We start from the raw sequence: 17545 nt of genomic DNA, 5'->3' as shown, positions 1-17545 counted from the left end.
GTTATGTCTTTAGGTCTTTATAAAGCTCCCTGTACACACTGAAAGGAGGGTAACTGCTGTTCAACTGCAGATGTGAGAACACAGCAGACACAGGTGTACCATGCTGGTGACAGAAGGAGAATTCTGGCTTTAGACTTGAGTGTTGAAATTCCTCAGCTTCCCATGTTTGTCACCATTCTTTCTAAAACGTGAGTTTTACATGCTCATCTTAAGTGAAAAGGAATTGGCAATACATGCCCCAACAGCCTCGTTGGGGTCTCAGGTCCCTCACACAGGATGCTCCTGCCTGCCCCTGCCTCAGGTACAAATGCTGGACTCTAAGACTGAAGCTGCACTGAGCCAATGCCCTGAGGGTCAGCGGAGAGATTTGAGGATTTGTGTGGCTTCACTTGTGGCAGAAGCTTTCTGGTCACCTTGCTCGGCCTGCCCCTGGCTAGGGCATGGTGGTAGCAATGATCTTGAGCCCAGAGATGTCAGGAGCAGTTGCCAGGGACCAGGTGTGCAAAGGTGGCTTCTCTGGGAGGGTCTGGTCATGAGCTCTGCCCACCCCTCATAGTTCTATTGCCATTTGTCTCCCAGCAGAACCATGGCACCGTGGGCCTGTAAGGCAGCAGTTGGCTGGTCCTAGAGTCTTCATGGCCCTCTGTGATGCGTTGCCTGTCCCCTCACTGGCTGGCTAGTGATTGTTAGCTGTTTTGCAACTGGCTTGTCATCAATAGTGGGTGTGTCTTCTCCTCCCTATATAAGGGCCAAAGGGGAACAGTGGGAGGCAGAGTGTTGGAGAGGGTAGATGGCAGATGGTGCTTCAGCTGGTGGTGGTGGTGGTGGCAGCGGCGGAGGAGGAGGCGGCGGCAGTGGAGGAGGAGGCAGTGGTAGAGGAGGAGGAGGAGGCGGTGGTGGAGGACGAGGAGGAGGAGTCAGTGGTGGAGGAGGAGGCGGTGGTGGTGGAGGAGGCGGAGGAGAAGGTGGAGGAGGTGGAAGAGGAGGAGGAGGAGGAGGAAGAGGTGGTGGAGGAGGAGGAGGTGGTGGTGGGGGAGGATACGGCGGTGGAGGAGGAGGAGGAGGTGGTGGTGGTGGTTGTGGAGGAGGAAGAGGAGGTGGAGGAGGTGGTGGTGGTGGTGGAGGAATCATAGAATCATTAAGGTTGGAAAAGACCTTCAAGATCATTTGGTCCAACCATCACCCTACTACCAATATCACCCACTAAACCATGTCCCTAAGCACCACATCCAACCTTTCCTTGAACACTCCTAGGGACCGTGACTCCACCACTTCCCTGGGAAACCCGTTTCAATGCCTGACTGCTCTTTCTGAGAAGAAATGTCTCCTAATTTCTAACCTAAACCTCCCCTGGCACAATGTGAGGCCATTCCTTCTAGTCCTTTTGCTAGTTACCTGTGAGAAGAGAATGACCCCCAGCTCCCCACACCTTCCTTTGAGGTCATTGGAGAGCAATAACATCTCCCCTGAGCCTTCTCTTCTCCAGAGTAAACAACCCCAGTTCTCTCAGCCGCTCCTCAAAGGACTTGTGCTCCAGGCCCTTCACCAGCTTCATAGTCCTTCTCTGGACATGTTCCAGGGTCTTGATGTCTTTTTTGTACTGAGGGGCCCAAAATTGAATACAGTACTCAAGGTGGGGCCTCATCAGAGCAGAATACAAGGGGACGATCACCTCCCTGGTCCTTCTGGCTACGCCATTCCTGATAGAAGCCAGGATGCTGTTGGCCTTCTTGGCCACCTGGGCACACTGCCGGCTCATGTTCAGGCAAGCATCAATCAACATCCCCAGGTCCTTTTCCTCTGAACAGCTTTTGAGCCACTCTGTCGCAAGCCTGTAGCGCTGCATGGGGTTGTTGTGGCCAAAGTGCAGGACCCAGCACTTAGCCATGGTGAACCTTATCCCATTGGTCTCTGCCCATCGACCCATCCTGTCCAGGTCTAAAACAAAAGGATACAAACACAAAACAAAAAGGTTAAAGATAACAAAAAATGTTTGTGTCTTCTGGCTTCATTGGAGAACCTGTGAGATTCATTAGGAGCTGAATCCTACTCCCCCTTTTTATTGAATAAATAAAAAGAAGGAATAGGCGGTGAAAATTTGGTGAATTTGTGAGATCTTGACAAGTTAGAGAGCTAGGCAGTCACCAACAATATGAAGTTTAACAAGAGCAAGTGCCAGATTCTGCACCTTGGTAGGGGCAACCCCAGCTACACATACAGACTGGGGGATGAGAGGCTGGAGAGCAGCCCCACAGAAAGGGATCTGGGGTTTTGGTCAACAACAAATTGAATATGAATCAACGATGTGCCCTGGCAGTCAAAAGGGCCAACAGTATCCCGGAGTGCATCAAGCACAGCATTTCTAGCTGGTTGAGGGAAGTGATTGTCCTACTCTGCTCAGGGCTGATGCAGCCTCACCTTGAGTACTGAGGCACCACAGTATGAGAAGGACATAGAACTATTAGAATTTTATTAGAGAGTTTTTTTAGAGAGTTTTACCTTCACCAAAGATGGTGAAGGGTTTAGAGGGCAGGAAGTATGAGGAGTGGCTGAGGTCCCTTGGTTTGTTCAGCCCATAGCAGAGGAGGATGAGAGGAGGCCTCATGGAGGCCTGCAGCTCCCTCACAAGGGGAGCTGAGGGGTAGGCGCCAAGCTCTGCTCTCCAGGGACAGCGACAGGACCCGAGGGAATGGCATGGAGCTGGGATAGGGGAGCGTCAGGCTGGGTGTTAGGAAAAGGTTCTTCACTAAGAGGGTGGTTGGGCACTGGGACAGGGTCCCCACGGAAGTGGTCATGGCACTGAACCTGTTAGAGTTCAGGAAGCATTTGGGCAACACTTTCAGACACATGGTCTGATTTTGGGGTGGTCCTGTGCAGACCCAGGAGTTGGACTCAATGATCCTTGTGGGTCCCTTCCAACTCAGGATAATATATTATTTCAATTAATTAATATATTAATTATTTGATTAAATTGTTAAATTAGTTAATTATTTAGTTTTAATTATTTAATATATGTTTTTAATTTAATTTTATATTTTAATTCCTGAAAACCTATAAATTAGTGTCATACAGAGGAGTAGGAAAAAAAAAAAAAAAGGGGAAATTTCTATGTATGTTAGAATGAAGAAACTAATAAAGTAATATTGTTTCCACTTTATCTATACAAAAAAAGAAAGTGACACGTTTTCTGTAGGGTCTTCTACTTCAAAATTACAGAATGCATTTAGCTCAGTGTCTTTTTGTATTTTTAGGACCAAAAGGCAAAACAAATCTTGAGTAGGTCTGAAGGTAACCTGAAAATGAAACCTTGGGAATGGAAGGCTTCGTTGAAAAATGTCATAAAACAATAGAGAACACTAGAGAATACTTATACTGACATAGTCAGAGCATAATAACAGGGCTTGTGACACTGTTTTGAAAAATGATGAGGACACAGCCATTTGTGTTTATATGCCATACACAGTACATCAGTAACCATAGGTCCTGTAATAAACAGCATTAGACCAGGACCAAAATGCCTTGTGAATAGAAAATGTCAATCATGTTATAAATGTAACCATGAATGGAGTTAAATCTGGTTGGCAGCAGGTCACAAGTGGTTTTCACAAGGGCTCAGTATTGGGGCCATTTTTTGGAAAATATTTTTATCAACTATTTTGATAAGGGGATCAAGTGCACACTGAGAAAGTTTGCAGATGACACCAAGTTGGGAACGTATGTTGATCTTCTTGAAGGTAGGCAGGCTCTGCAGTGGAATCTGGATAGGCTGTATCAATGGGCCGCATCCAATTGCATAGCCTTCAGCAAGGCTAAATGCTGAGTTCTATACTTGAGTCACAACAACCCGACGCAGCGACACAGGTTTGGGAAAGAGTGGCTGGAAAGTAGCCTGGCAGAAAAGGACCTGAGGGTGCTGTTTGAAAGCCAGATGAATATGAGCCAGGAAGGCCAATGGCGTCCTGGCTTGTATGAGATATAGTGTGACTAGCAGGACTAGGGAAGTGATTGTCCCTCTGTACTCAGCACTGGTAAGATCACACTGCAAGTACTGTGTTCAGTTTTAGGCCCCTCATTACAAGAAGGATACTGAGTTGTTCAAATGTGTTCAGAGAAGAGCAATGAATCTAGTAAAGGGACTAGAAAACAAGACACGTGAGGAGTGGCTGAGGGAACTGGGGTTGTTTAGCCTAGAGGAAAGGAGGCTGAGGGGACACCTCATCAACTACCTGAAAGGAGATTGTAGCAAGGTCAGTGTCAGTCTCTTTTCTCAGGTGAGAAGAGACAGGACATGAGGAAATGGCTTCATGTTGTGCCAGGGGAGGTTTAGATTGGATATCAGGAAGAATTTCTTCAAGGAAAGGGTTGTCAGGCATTGAACAGGCTGCCTAGGGTTGTGGTGCAGTAGCTATCTCTGGAGGTATTTAAGAGGTGTGTGAATGTGGTGCTTAGGGGCATGGCTTAGTGGTAGACTAGGTAATGTTAGGTTGATGGTTGGACTTGTTGATCTTAAGAGTCTTTTTCAACCTAAATGATTCAATAAGAAACCTGCTGGAAGTGGAGGAACACCATCTCTGAGAAGAGTAGTAGAGGCCCACATCTGTTGTAGGACTCCTGCAGAAGAGTAATGAATTTTGACCTTTTGCATGTAGTTAATTCTAAGTACATGATCAGATGACTGTGAGGATATGTGTGACTCTTTTAGTGAATTGAGCGTGTGTTGTTGTTTTTTTTTGCTTGTTTATTTGTTTGAATTCAGACCTAAATCTGATGGATACAATCATAATATAACAGTATGTTTTTTATTTGCAGTAATGAATGAAGATTCCCTTGACCACATTATTGCTCACTTAGTTGTGGAAAACTAAAAATAATTCTACATAGAAAGCTACAGTTAAAAGGAATCCATAAAATACCAAGAGAGGTTTACAGAAGAATACAGAGCAAGTTATCCTTGAAGCCATTAATAGGCACACAGTGGAGTGGTGATTTTGAACAGCCAGAATACATTTATCAAGGGCAAATCAAGGCCTGGCCAAGCCAGTTTCCTTCTGCAATGGGATGTCTGGTCTGGTGGACAAGGGCTGAATAGCACTTGTTGTTTACTGTGACTTTAGCAAAACCTTTGACACAGCCTCCCTTAGTATACTGGTAACCACACTGGTGAGACATGGGCTGGAAAAGCAAACTATAAGTTGTATAGAAAACAGGAAGACCTGAAGTTGTGATCATCAGTTCAAAACCCAGCTAGTGGCCAGCTGGTAGTGATGTTCTTTAGAGGTCAATACTGAAGGTGATACTGGTTAACGTATTCACTAAAGGTTTGGACAGTGGGCCTGGAAGTGTTCTCAGAAAGTTCATGTATGATACCAAACTGAGGAAAGGAACAGTTCATATGCTGGAGAGCAGAATTACTGAGGGGCTTTGAAAAGGATGGAGAACAGGCTGATGCAAACCCATGAAGTATAACAAAGGCAAATGCAAAGCCTTGCATCTGGGATACAATAAATCTATGCAAGAGAATATACCAGGTGAGTCAGCTAGACAGAAAACAGCTTTGCAGAAAAGGACCTTTGGGTCCTGGTGGACAAACAGTGAGTTAAACATGAGGCACCATTGCACCTTTGAGCCTACAAGACTAACCACATATTGGCTATGGTTGTAAAAGATCAGAAGGTCTAGAAAAGTGATTCTTTCCCTGTGTGCAACACTTGTTATGCTACATTTGGAGTATTGTGTTTGATTTGGAGCTCTCCAGAACAAGAAATACATTGATAAGTGGAATCAAAGTGAGTGGACGATGCACCTGATTGCTTTCACTAGCTACATAATGGGTACTTAGAGAGAAGACAACACCAGACTCTTCCCTCACAAAAGAATGAGAGGCAAGACGCAAGTTGTAGCAAAGGAGATTCCAATTATATATACATATACATACAAATGCATATATACGTGTTATTCACTGTGGGAGCGGTCAGACAGACACTGGACCAAGTGCCAAGGGATGCTGTGAAACCTCCAACCAAAACTTGACTTGACAAGACCTGAGCAACCTTACCAAACTTTGAAGTTATTCCTGCTTTTTGCACAGAGGCTTGGACCAGGTGAGCTCCAGAGGTTCTTTCCAACCTAAGTTATGTTCCGATTCTAAGACTTTTCTCTAAGATTACTTTTTTTTTGGAAGGCATCCCAAACTTTCATGAGGCCAGCAGTTAAGACCCATCTATTTTAGGTTTCTCTGCTAGGCACCAGTCTGTCTCTTCAGTTTTCATTACAATTATTAGATTTCTAAGTATATTATGCGTGACATTCCAGTTTCACTTTTTAAAATGACAATAAAGGCACAAAGTTAGATGGCAAAGTTATACAGAGAATTCGGATATCGTAAAGGGAAAAAAAGAAGGATGAACCTGAGAATGGCAAAATAGGAGTGGAATACAGTGTCAGATAGAAAGTGTCACAGTTAGTGGCCAGTGACAGGAGTTTCTGCTCCAAGGTAGAAACTCCCTAGCTGGAAATTTTTTAGAAGACCCTGAGTGCATCCATTAATCATAGATGGCTAGGAGTGACCCTGAAAAATGTGCTTTTCTGAAAATGTTATATGTAATCTTAGAATATATCAGACAAGGCTAGAGATAAGGAATAGTTAATATTTCAAAATGTGGCACTGGTGAGATTACACCTGGAATATTGTTTACATTTTTAGCCATGGTCATTGATGAAATAAGGATCCGGTTGGAAAGCACTGTAGCCAAGGACTCCAAGAATGTGCTTGCAGAAACAAGAAAGTCTATTCTTCAGGAAGTGATTGAACTTGATTAGCTTGTTTACCTAGTAAAACAGGTTGAAAAGTTGATTTGTCTTCATTTATGATAAATGTTGAGTGCTAAGTATTGGACTGAGCAGAAGAGCTTTTAATCCTAATGGACCCAGCCAGTGCAAAACCAATATATAATTTGATCGTGAATACTCATAGAATGGGTATGGTGGTTTTACCCTGCAGGGCAGAAAAATTCCACCACAACCTCTCTCTCACATCCCCTCCTCAAAAGAAGAGGTGGGGGAGAAGGAAGTATGATGGAAAAAAAAAAAAAGGAAAAAAAAAAGGCTCACGGGTTGAGATAAGGATAATTTGATTAAAGGAAACAGAAAGGGGTGTGTTAGGTAGGGGGGACAACAAGCAAAGGCCATGCGGAAGCACAGAGGGAAGGAAAAAAAAGTTTTCTGCTTGTTTGGCCATGTTCTCTACATGTTTGGCCATGTCTTGGGAAGCAGGGCCTCAATACATGTAGTGGTTGTCTGGGAAGACAGACATCTTCATCAGGAAAGCCTCCCTTCTCTTTCCTATTCCCCACCTTTTATTGCTGAGTGTGACACCATATGTCATGGGCTATCCCTATGATCGGTTTAAGTCAGCTGCCCTGGTGATGTCCCCTCCATACCCCCAGCCTACTGGCTTTGGGGGGGGGCTTTGGAGAGAGTCTTGGTGTTGTGCCAGCACTGCTCAGTGATAGACAAAACTGGTGTGATACCAATGCTTTTCTAGCTACAAGTGCAGAGAACAGCAGTGTATGGGCTGCTGCAGGGAAAGTTAACTCCATCCCAACCAGACCCAGTATACTGAAAACCAAAAGAAGTTTCCTGTGTACCAGGGAAGCAACATTTTGCAGTAGCCTTAGAAGGGGATGGGTTGGGAGGACTACAATTCTTGTTGTTTTCAAGGCAGAGTGTGGCCTTTTCACCAAATGTGGTTTGAGATTGCAGGCTGGATTTGTGACCTAGGATTCCAACTGCATTCTTATTTTATGATTTTATTAATGCCTGCATGTGAATTGCCATGCCATATAACCTTGGTGTGACTACCATTTTCTTGATAATTATGTAGCTTGTTCTAGGGAACTGCCTGGTTAAATGTCAGAAATAAAAGCCATGAGCAGTGCAAGATATCTCTGATAACAGTACTGAAGACCAAACTTAATTAAGATTATCCAAAGGTCAGGGTTATTAAGTAGTCTGTAATCGTTCATAGCAGGTTAAAGAATGGCCTGGGTGACTGTGGTGGCAGGGAACGTGCACAAACTGCAAGGAATGGCACATTTTGGTGTAACATCTAGGCAGACAGCAGTCATTGTTCACATACTTTAAAACTGACATTTTTTTTTTTTTAACTACAGGTACTCTTAGGAATCAGGCATAATCCACAATAAGAGCGCAATCAAATAAAATACTTCTCGGGAACCCAGCTCAGGTTTCCTTGAATTAGAGCTGTAAGCAGGTAAAGGGCTGATCCAAAGTACACACAGCCCCAACACACTTTCGGGTTGGGTTTGCCTGTGTTGTTAATAATGCTGAGGTATAAACCTAAACATTCTTCAAAGCATGAGTGATTTTTGAACACCCAGTTTGTTCAATACACCAAATGTGTGGTATTTTCTCTTCCTGCAAGTCCTTGGCTGGCTCTAGCATAGCTTAGCTGAAACAGACATTAGCCATAGACTAGGAAAATAAAACTTCTTATCCAAATACATTTTAGCTATCAGTAGGATAGCTAAAGCAGGAACACTTCTGAAGTTGGGACATCCAATTTTTAAATGCCAGGAAGGTGTGAACTATTTGAATTTATAAACTAAATAAGCTGAGGAAATCAGATGTTTCACAAAATTAATTTTTGACCACTGTAGATAAACACGTATTTTGGGACCTTTAACAGAGGGCAGAACTGGGAGGAGACAAGATTAAAACTGCCTAAACCATAGTTTGTGTTAGAAGTTAATGATTCTTCTACCAAGTACCAACACAGCCTTGCTTAAGGAGAGAATCTTCTGGCTTTTGAGCATTTGTGTGGTAATATAACTGCTGTTGTTGTGGATACAGAACCTAGGTAGGAACCTCTTTAATATTCTTTTTGTTTGTCTTAACCGCGAAATGTTGCCATTTAGCGTTTGCGGCTAACAAACATTACCTGTGTAGTACTGGCTGCGTTTCCTGTAACCAATTACACCGCTAACATTCCTGTTGTAAACATCAAAATTTTAATGATGGCATCATGGATTTTTATGTGTCTGTCTGAACTGTAAGCATCATATGTCATGAACAATGAAAGTAGCATTTAGGCCTGTGTGGTACTGTGATATTCATTTGTCATTTTACATTAACTTGACAGGTCTTATTATGAATCGTTAATGTATTTAAAAAACCGTAAGACAACTAGATTAGCATTTCAGCTACTGTAAATCGATGCAGTTCCATAAACTACTGGAAGAAAACTGTCTCTTGATTTCTGATACTGTAATCTATTGGGTAGTGATACAGCTACTGAGAATGCCACCGCAGTGAAAAACAGCTCAAGGACTTAGTGTCTTTGCTGGATTTTAAAAATTCCTCTGAATCATTGTATTTTTCTTTTATAACTTCTATAAAATCCATAGCAAACTATTGCCTTGACATTTGTAAACTAATTATCTGCTATTCGTGCTAAGTTGTTTAACTTGGTGTTCTTATTCATGTTAATTTGCATATAATTAGGGAGTGGGAAACAAAGCTTTATTTTTATTTGTAATGTTCAATAAGGGGTAGATCTACCTTGCAGGAACAGAGCTAGGCCATGGGCCCTATAAGGTCATATACCATGAAACACTGCAGAAGCCTGCGGCTGTCATTTGCAAGGCTGGCTGCTATCCTAGGGAATGGGCTTGCGAGGTGCCACACACTTCCCACAATGCTGTGAAATCTCTCAGCTCTCTCCAGCACAAATGATCCACACTGATTACTGGTTAAGATGCTTCATCTTCCCTCTTCTGTTTCTCAGAAGTATCTGTACTGAGCACAAGACCAAACAAGTTTGACCAGCTGTTTATCGAATGTTCCCTGAGCGTGATGGAAAATCGAACTAGAAGAGCATTAACTTTCATTCTCACAGTATGGCTTGGGGCATCTTTTTTTGTTTGCTTTCCTTATTCTTGCTTTTGGGAATCGTATTGTTTTCTTCCTTGAGGAAGGAAGTCAGTGTGGATTTTGTTTAGGCTGAGAGACTACCTAACTAACTTAAATATTATTTGACTGATCTTGCCCTTCTGCAAATACAGATACCTCAAGGAATTACTACAGCAGAATGGCTTGTGCAGGTGAAGTGTAATAGTTATAGAGAAGTCATATGACTGATTGAACACATTTGATACTTTTCATTTCATACTTTCATTTCATACATTCCTTACACATTTCATACTTTTCCTCAGCTTGTAACCAGCTCCTTAATTTATTAAAGGTGGAAAAAAAAAAAGTGAAATAAAGCTAAAATAGCAACTTCATCAATACTTGAAGTTGTCATACTCAACAGCTAGTTTATGTTGATATCAATAACAAATAAATGTTTTTTCTTTTTTCTTTTTTATTCTTTTTTTTTTCTCTTATCTTCTTGTGGCATGGCATTTTCCCAGCCCTGATCTCTTCTGTCTTCAACAGATTTCCGTGTAGGTCAAGGTCAACTGAGGACAGCAGGCAAAGTTGCCAGCAGCTCCAACTGTTGATCCTTGCACATAGCTCACTCTGACATTTCTCCAGCACAGGCTGCATCATCTTTTCACTTCCCCCTCTCCCACTCTTCTCCAGCAAAAGCAGCACCTTCTCCAGCAGTATCTTTGCAAAGCAGTGATAAGACATTATTCACCACTGACAGGAGCTGGTCACACTTGTTCTTGCCTGAGCGTCCCTAGATCTCTGGAGAAGCTAATTACCATCTTCTAGCTGGCTTCATATTTTTCTGTGCACATCAGGTAGCTTTTGCCCCCAGAAGATGAATTTTACTTTATTTTTCTTCTCTTTATCATCCTGGATCTAGCTTGATACCCTAACCTCTACCTCTGGCTGCCTTTTTCACTGTTTACCTCTAACTTCTTAACCTTTCCTTTGATACTTACTGCTCCTACTTTCAATATGACTGTTCTCCTTTTTTGTGCCTTCACAATCTCTCTTAGAAATATTTACCAGGATGCCCTGCTGAACTTCTTCAGTTACAGTTCTGGATACCTAACTGCCTTTGTCTTTTCTCTACTTTACCTCTTATTTCTATCCACGTCTCTCCCTTCACGTCTTCTCTCCTTATATTCAGATTCTACCTTCAAACACTCTAAAAACTGCAAATTCTGTAGGTCTGTTACCTGCAATGACATGTTTTCCCAGCATCTTACTGTAGTCCTTTGTGTATCCTTACAACAGGGAGAAGCTAATACCTTCACATTACATAGGGACAGTCAAATTTCAGAGGATGATGTGCTTATAAGTACTGACTCCCTGAGTGCTAAAAATCTCATTTCACAAGCATTTATTTTGGTAGTTTTGCAGACATGAGGAAATATCCTTTCCTCTTCTTCTTGTTCCTATCTGTCTGAGGAAGGATTTTTATTTTTATTTTATTTTTTATTTTTCGTGGATCTGTGTTCTGACCCAGATTTACAGCACAGCCACAGAAGCAGTGGTACTTTCATGAGTGAAGAGTGTGGGAAGCAATGGGAAAGGAAAGGTATTGTTTCTGCCAGCATTAGTATCTAAAGAACGTGCTCATTAACTTAATCACAAGAAAATTATTTAAATCTCTTTTTTTGTGTACTTTTTTTTAAACATCCTTATGTGTTAACCCTGTTCCATCTGAGTGAAGAAAAACATTTTTCACCATCATGCACTAGAGCAATGCCTACTCTTTAAATGCTCTGACAAGAGTTACTCTGCCATATGGCCTGTAGCAAAGCAATTTGCAGATGCAGATGGACTTATTCCAGCACTAGAAAAGTTCATCCAACTTTTTTCAACTCCGTTCAAGCATGGAAAGCCTCTCTTTGTATGAGTTTCCTCCCCTCTCTTTCTATCCTTCTCACTCTTTTCTGAAATGAGGAGAGTGCTGTGAAAGGTGAAATAAATCAGTTCCTGTGAGCTATGATTTGGGGTCGTTAGTGCCAATACTCCTATCTCCCCTGTGTGTCAAGATCTACAGGATCTGAAGAAATCTTTGTTTCAACTGATCCATTTTTTTTCCGAGGGGCTCCGCAGTGTCATCTGGATCTTCCTTCAGAAATCTGTTCTGTTTGTAGTTGGAGTTGCACAAACGGGCAAGTGTTTTACTTCTTTGAATAAACTTTGCAAGTATATACGTAGACTTTCCTTACAGCATTTCACTGAAATATTTTTCTGTATAATTGCTTACCCATCTCTCAAATATAAAGATTAAGAAACTGAAAAAAAAAAAAGGAAAGAAAAAGCTAAAGTATGTAACATTCATTGAACTAAAACCAAATCCAACTTAATCATGCAACTAGTCTTTCAACAAAAAACGTATTATTTCAAAGGAGGAAATGATCGGTCCTCTTTGGATACTAGGTGTTGTCTTCCTGGGGGAACTGGAGCAGTTCTGCTTAAATCCTGACTTGCAGAGGACTCCACGTGTCAGGGAATATAGATAGCACTCTGTGGACAGAAGGGGACTAAGGACACCCTGTATACTGCAAGAAGAAAAAACATATAAGCTCCTTAAAAGAGGTCAGGTAGATAAAATAATTTATTATTTTGTCATCAAGAGTTGTTTCCAACAAGTCAGTGCAAAAGGACAAGTTGAATGGCACAGTGTTATTACACGTCTTTCCAAAATGCTGATTGAGTCCTAAACCACTTGACCCACAAAGTCAGAGCTTCTCTAGTACTCCCTGTGCTTCACTGCTGATACTATATTGACCCCTCTAATTCACTTTTGGACAGAGACTTTTTCTTTTACTCTTCTGTAGAAATAGTCTTTTTAGCATTAAAATCACTATAGACAGAAAAAAAGTAGGGTGAGGGGTGGGGGCAGTGGAGAGAGTGAAGAAGCATTTCACTTTAAAAGAAAGATGTCAAAACAAGATACTTCAAAATTTAAACAGGTGTATGCTTTTAAAGATCTAAGTCATTGAGCCAAACCTTTCCAGTGGAAAGATTCAGTTTCATCATCTCTGTGTTTTCTCGTAACTACTGTTTCATTAGAAAAATTATCAAACAACTCTATTTTGACATATGTATTTTTATATCTACTATTTTCTCTTGGGTTCACATCACTGAGCAGACAAATCAACCATGACAGTGGAAACTGAATCCAGCAATGTTGATGACTCAAATCAGGAAGCAGAGCCTGTCCAGCTTTTGGATGATGAAGCAAACAAAAATCTACCAGTCAGAAAGAAGACTACGTGTTGCACGGGATTGAAGGTTTGGTTCTTATCATGTTAAGAAATCTCATTCAAGGTTTGACATTATAGTTTACTTACTTCTTGTTCCCCCTGTCTTTTTTGGAAACAAATACACACTGCAGACGCAGGGAAGGGCTGGATCTTATCTAACTTTCCCTAAAAATAAAAAATAATTTAAAAAATCCTAATCTAACATTTACTGTTAAATTACTTATAGTTAGGTTCCCATTTTGGTCACTGAAGACAGGTAGTCTCCAATGGAAGACTTGAAATATCCTAAAACAGGTAGCTACAATACATTGACGTCTGGAGTTGTTATCAACACCCATTTTTAGAGCTAAAATGAGGTGATATGAATCATATTCCAGGACTTCATCTAATCCATTGATTCATGCAAGCATTCACACTTTCAGGAGAACACAGGAACAACAGACTGAACAAAGCTGGTAAGCTAGTGAGAATTTTGCTTTCATGTTAAAGACTTTAGTATTTATTGCTTGTGGCTCAGGTACAAATAAAAGATTATTTGAAAAATATAGGCATTTGTAAACTTCTCAAACACCCAGAGTGGTTTGGCTCAAGTACCAGGCAAAGTTTGTTATATTTCTTCTTTTATCTGACTCACATCTGCAAAAAAATACACCTGCAAAAATAGAATCTGAGCTCTCTGGGAGACTCACAGGACTAACTTTACCATCATATACATGGGCAATGCTTCAAGCATGTGGATCTATATCTGCATGTTCCTGTGACTGACTTTATGGCAATTAGAGTTTAATAGAGATAATACCTTGGAGGTAACAAAAGACAAACTGTTCTTCTACCTCACCTTCCTGTCAAATATTTTAGGGTTTACATGGGGACTGCATTTTCAAACACAAAATATCTAAGTCATTTTTGTTTGTGTTTTCATGCTTATCGGCAGTTTGCAGTTCCAGCCAAAACCTCTGAGACCACTGCTGGTATAAGGCAGAAAAGGTGGTTCTCACACACTTTTTTGCCAGTTGAGCTCAGGAAATCCAAAACAGATCAGGACAAAAGCCTGCACTCATGTGATTTTGTCTTCATTCCTTGACCAAAAGAAAAGTACCTATTTTCAAGCATGTGCTTGACTTCATTACTTACAGTAGATAGAATTGCAAAGTCTGAACCTATATTTACTTTTGTTTACTTACCCAAAGTTGTGGTGTATTGGAACTTTTACCCACTGAGCAATAAGTCTATTTGTTTTTAGATTATGTTGAAATAGTTAGATAATATTTAAACAAACTTAGTTTAACTTGTTTTCAAATACACCTTTATTTGCAAAAACCACAATGTGTGTTAGTGGAAGTAACTATGAAATTACTAAGAATTTCAAGCTTCCCTTTATGAAATATATGATACAGAAGCAATACAGACATGATTCACATATTTCAAAATATATTTTAGACAGAGAGGAACTCAAATAAGCCTGTACTGCCTTCCACATACTAGGATACCACGAAAACTTGCATAAAGCCTTTATTTTGGTGTCATGGCTAGCTATATGTTTGAGTTAGAACCAGTTATGAACTGAGATAAAGTAAGTGACATGTGGCCCAAGCAGAAGATAATTGGAGCTAAGATTAATTTTAGGTTGGACTAGTTCCATTAAATCTATCTTGATGAGGTATTTCACCTGTGTCAAATTTTTACATTTCTGTGATATTTAGAAATCTAACCATTTTGATTGCCCAACATGGGCCTCAGCTTTTTGATAAATTTAACCACAGGATGCCAGTAAGGTAAACAGTCCCCAGTGAGTTGTCTGCCAAATTTAAGTTCTAGAGTCCACAGGATTCCTGCTCTGGAATACCTATGACCAGCAAGGCAGGGAAGATCAGGCTGTCTGATCATTAAGACAGCCATTGCAACCCTGAACGTGAATAAAGCAAGTGGCTGCTTTCAGTGCAGCACCCACCACCAGCCCTTTCCTGTGGGGAGAACCTAAGCAGGGAGCAAACATCATTGAGTCCACCCTGGCGCCACTCTCTCATAACTAGGGTACAAGAAAATTCACACACAATGTTTTCACTGTAATTTGAGTAACAAATGAACACCATGATGCTTGTTCTGCACAGTTTTAAAAATATTTTGATCTCTATTTGACCGGTTTTCCTGTCCCTACTTCCCATTTTTTTTGTCTTAATCTTCCCTCAGATGTTTCTCGCTGCTTTATCGTTCAGCTACTTCAGTAAAGCATTGTCTGGTACAATTATGAAAAGTTCCGTCACACAGATTGAACGAAGGTTTGACCTTCCATCCTCTACTGTTGGTTTCATCGATGGGAGCTTTGAGATGGGTAATAATATTCTGTAACATGCAGCAAACTGTTTAGAGAACTATGAGATATAACATCTGGCATTAATTTTGGTTCATTACTTTCTAGGTAATTTGCTGGTGATTGCATTTGTAAGCTACTTTGGAGCTAAACTTCACAGGCCCAAAGTCATTGCTGTTGGATGCTTTACTATGGCTTTGGGGAGTCTTTTAACAGCAATGCCTCATTTCTTCATGGGATAGTAAGTACTTATCAAGACTAATTTGAATAACATAGCACTGAAGTTAGATATTGCTTTCTGATTTTTGAATGAAAGCTGGTGCATTTTGAGACTTAGATTTCCAAAGACCTATAGCACCCACTTTAATATACAATGAATTGCACACACCACTGTTCATTATATCTGGTTGAAAAAATATGGCTCTTCTGAAGTAAAAGTTCAATTTCTGGAAAAAACATGAAAATCAATATGCTTTCATTTTCAGTCAGACTTCTTCAGAGAAGAGACAGAGAAGAAAGTGATTCTACGAAATCAATACACTTTTTTTTTTTTTTTTACAAAATCATTTACAAAATCATGTTCTTTGAAAGTCTTCAACCATGCTATTACCCTGATACTATTTCTTAAATTATATACTCTTTCTGAATGGCTAACTGTAAGAACACCTTATTGAGAAAATCAGTGGTAATATAATAATGTGGTATTGCTGGTTGCTAACAGAGATGTCAGGATAACGTAGTTGGGAAAGTCAAATTGTTATGAACCACAATTTCCTATACCTATCAGAATTCACACAATATAGAAACCACCTATATGATTTCCAGAAAAAAAAAAAAAAAAAGATTGAAACTTGTGCTGTTTTGAGCAGGACCTCAACCAGCTCTGAGCTGATAGCCTTATACTGGGAGACATCTCTACCTGAAATCTGACTTTATTTATAGTAACAAGTAACTCTCACGTAAAATCAGGGCTCCAGAGATTACTCATTGAAGAAATCAGCCTACAGAAGTTCTCACTGGAAGAAATCCATCTCCTTGAAAGAGGAAACCAGAACCTTGTTGTGTAAGATGGTGTATTTGTGAAACAGATTCTGCCCTGTTCTGTAGCAACTGCTCACACAAAGCAGCCTTTCAGCTTCAGAGCCAGCAGATGCATCAGTGCTCATAGAACTGGTCCAAGGGCATTTTCTGTTCCAAATGCTCATGTCTGGTTAAATTGATTTACCATGGCTGGTTAAAATAATTTCTATGCATCTTCTCCAGATTCAGAGAATTACTGTATTTTGCTTATATGTGATAATGTTTCTAGCCATAGCTTTGATACAGTGATAACATAATGAAACACATTTCTGTTGCTCTCTTAAGTGTATTAGAATAATTTAAGCTATACTAATGCAAAAAGAAACCTACAGAATACATATATATATTTTTTTTGTCATGATAGTGGATCTTGCACTAGCATTAAGACTTGTATTTTCCACTGTTTAAGCCAAGCTGTGTATCTGTCTCATCTACACTAGGAAACTCATAAAGTCTCTCATGAATTTGGGCCTCAGTTTTCATGAGGAAATTATGCACTGTCTCCTGTGATGAACACTCTTTGTTTCAACCTCAAAAATAAGCCTGCCTGATCTAATAGAGCCAGCCCAGTTCCTAGAAGCAGAGTGTGTGTTTTACTGCATTGTTCTTTCTAAGCTCAGTGTACTTTGCACCTCAACAGGGCTCGTATCTGGGAAAAGCATGATGCTAACGCAGTCAAAAAGTTCCAGCACCTGAGCTGCTCAGCTGTCTGCCCAAAGCATTGCCCTGCTTCCCATATACACAGCTAAAGAGTGTCATTTAAAGACTGTCTTTATCTACCTGCTACTATAGAACAGCTCTTTCTAAATCCAATGCCAAATAACTGGCAAATAGGTACCTCCCGAGGATGACTTCTCCCTTCCTTACATCTTCCCCATCCTCTCACAAATATGTATCTAAGATAAAAAGGGAGATTCACAATCCAGAGATTCTCCTTTTTCTCCTTCACAGTTTGGTC

The 17545-nt window shown here is 40.7% G+C and overlaps 1 protein-coding gene across 4 annotated transcripts in view; it reads left to right on the top strand.

Annotated features, from left to right (window-relative positions):
• The first annotated feature begins 2493 nt into the window (after positions 1-2493).
• The window catches only part of LOC106045475 (solute carrier organic anion transporter family member 1C1-like), a 28433-nt gene continuing 13381 nt past the window's right edge, over positions 2494-17545 (top strand). The window contains exons 1-4 of one of the 4 annotated variants that reach the window (XM_067000966.1): positions 2494-5528; positions 13082-13224; positions 15387-15528; positions 15616-15748. In XM_067000966.1, coding sequence (XP_066857067.1) covers positions 5456-5528; positions 13082-13224; positions 15387-15528; positions 15616-15748 — 491 coding nt within the window. In that variant the 5' untranslated portion in view covers positions 2494-5455. Of the gene's footprint in view, positions 6102-8302; positions 8879-13081; positions 13225-15386; positions 15529-15615; positions 15749-17545 lie in introns of those variants that run through there. The other 3 variants (XM_067000937.1, XM_067000948.1, XM_048046810.2) reach the window with 3 other exon arrangements.

This window comes from Anser cygnoides, chromosome 1 (genome assembly GCF_040182565.1).
Source record: "Anser cygnoides isolate HZ-2024a breed goose chromosome 1, Taihu_goose_T2T_genome, whole genome shotgun sequence".
In the NCBI taxonomy this organism is placed as follows: Eukaryota; Metazoa; Chordata; class Aves; order Anseriformes; family Anatidae; genus Anser; species Anser cygnoides.
The sequence above is the reverse complement of the archived record's forward strand: the minus strand, read 5'-3'. Positions and strand labels throughout refer to the sequence as shown.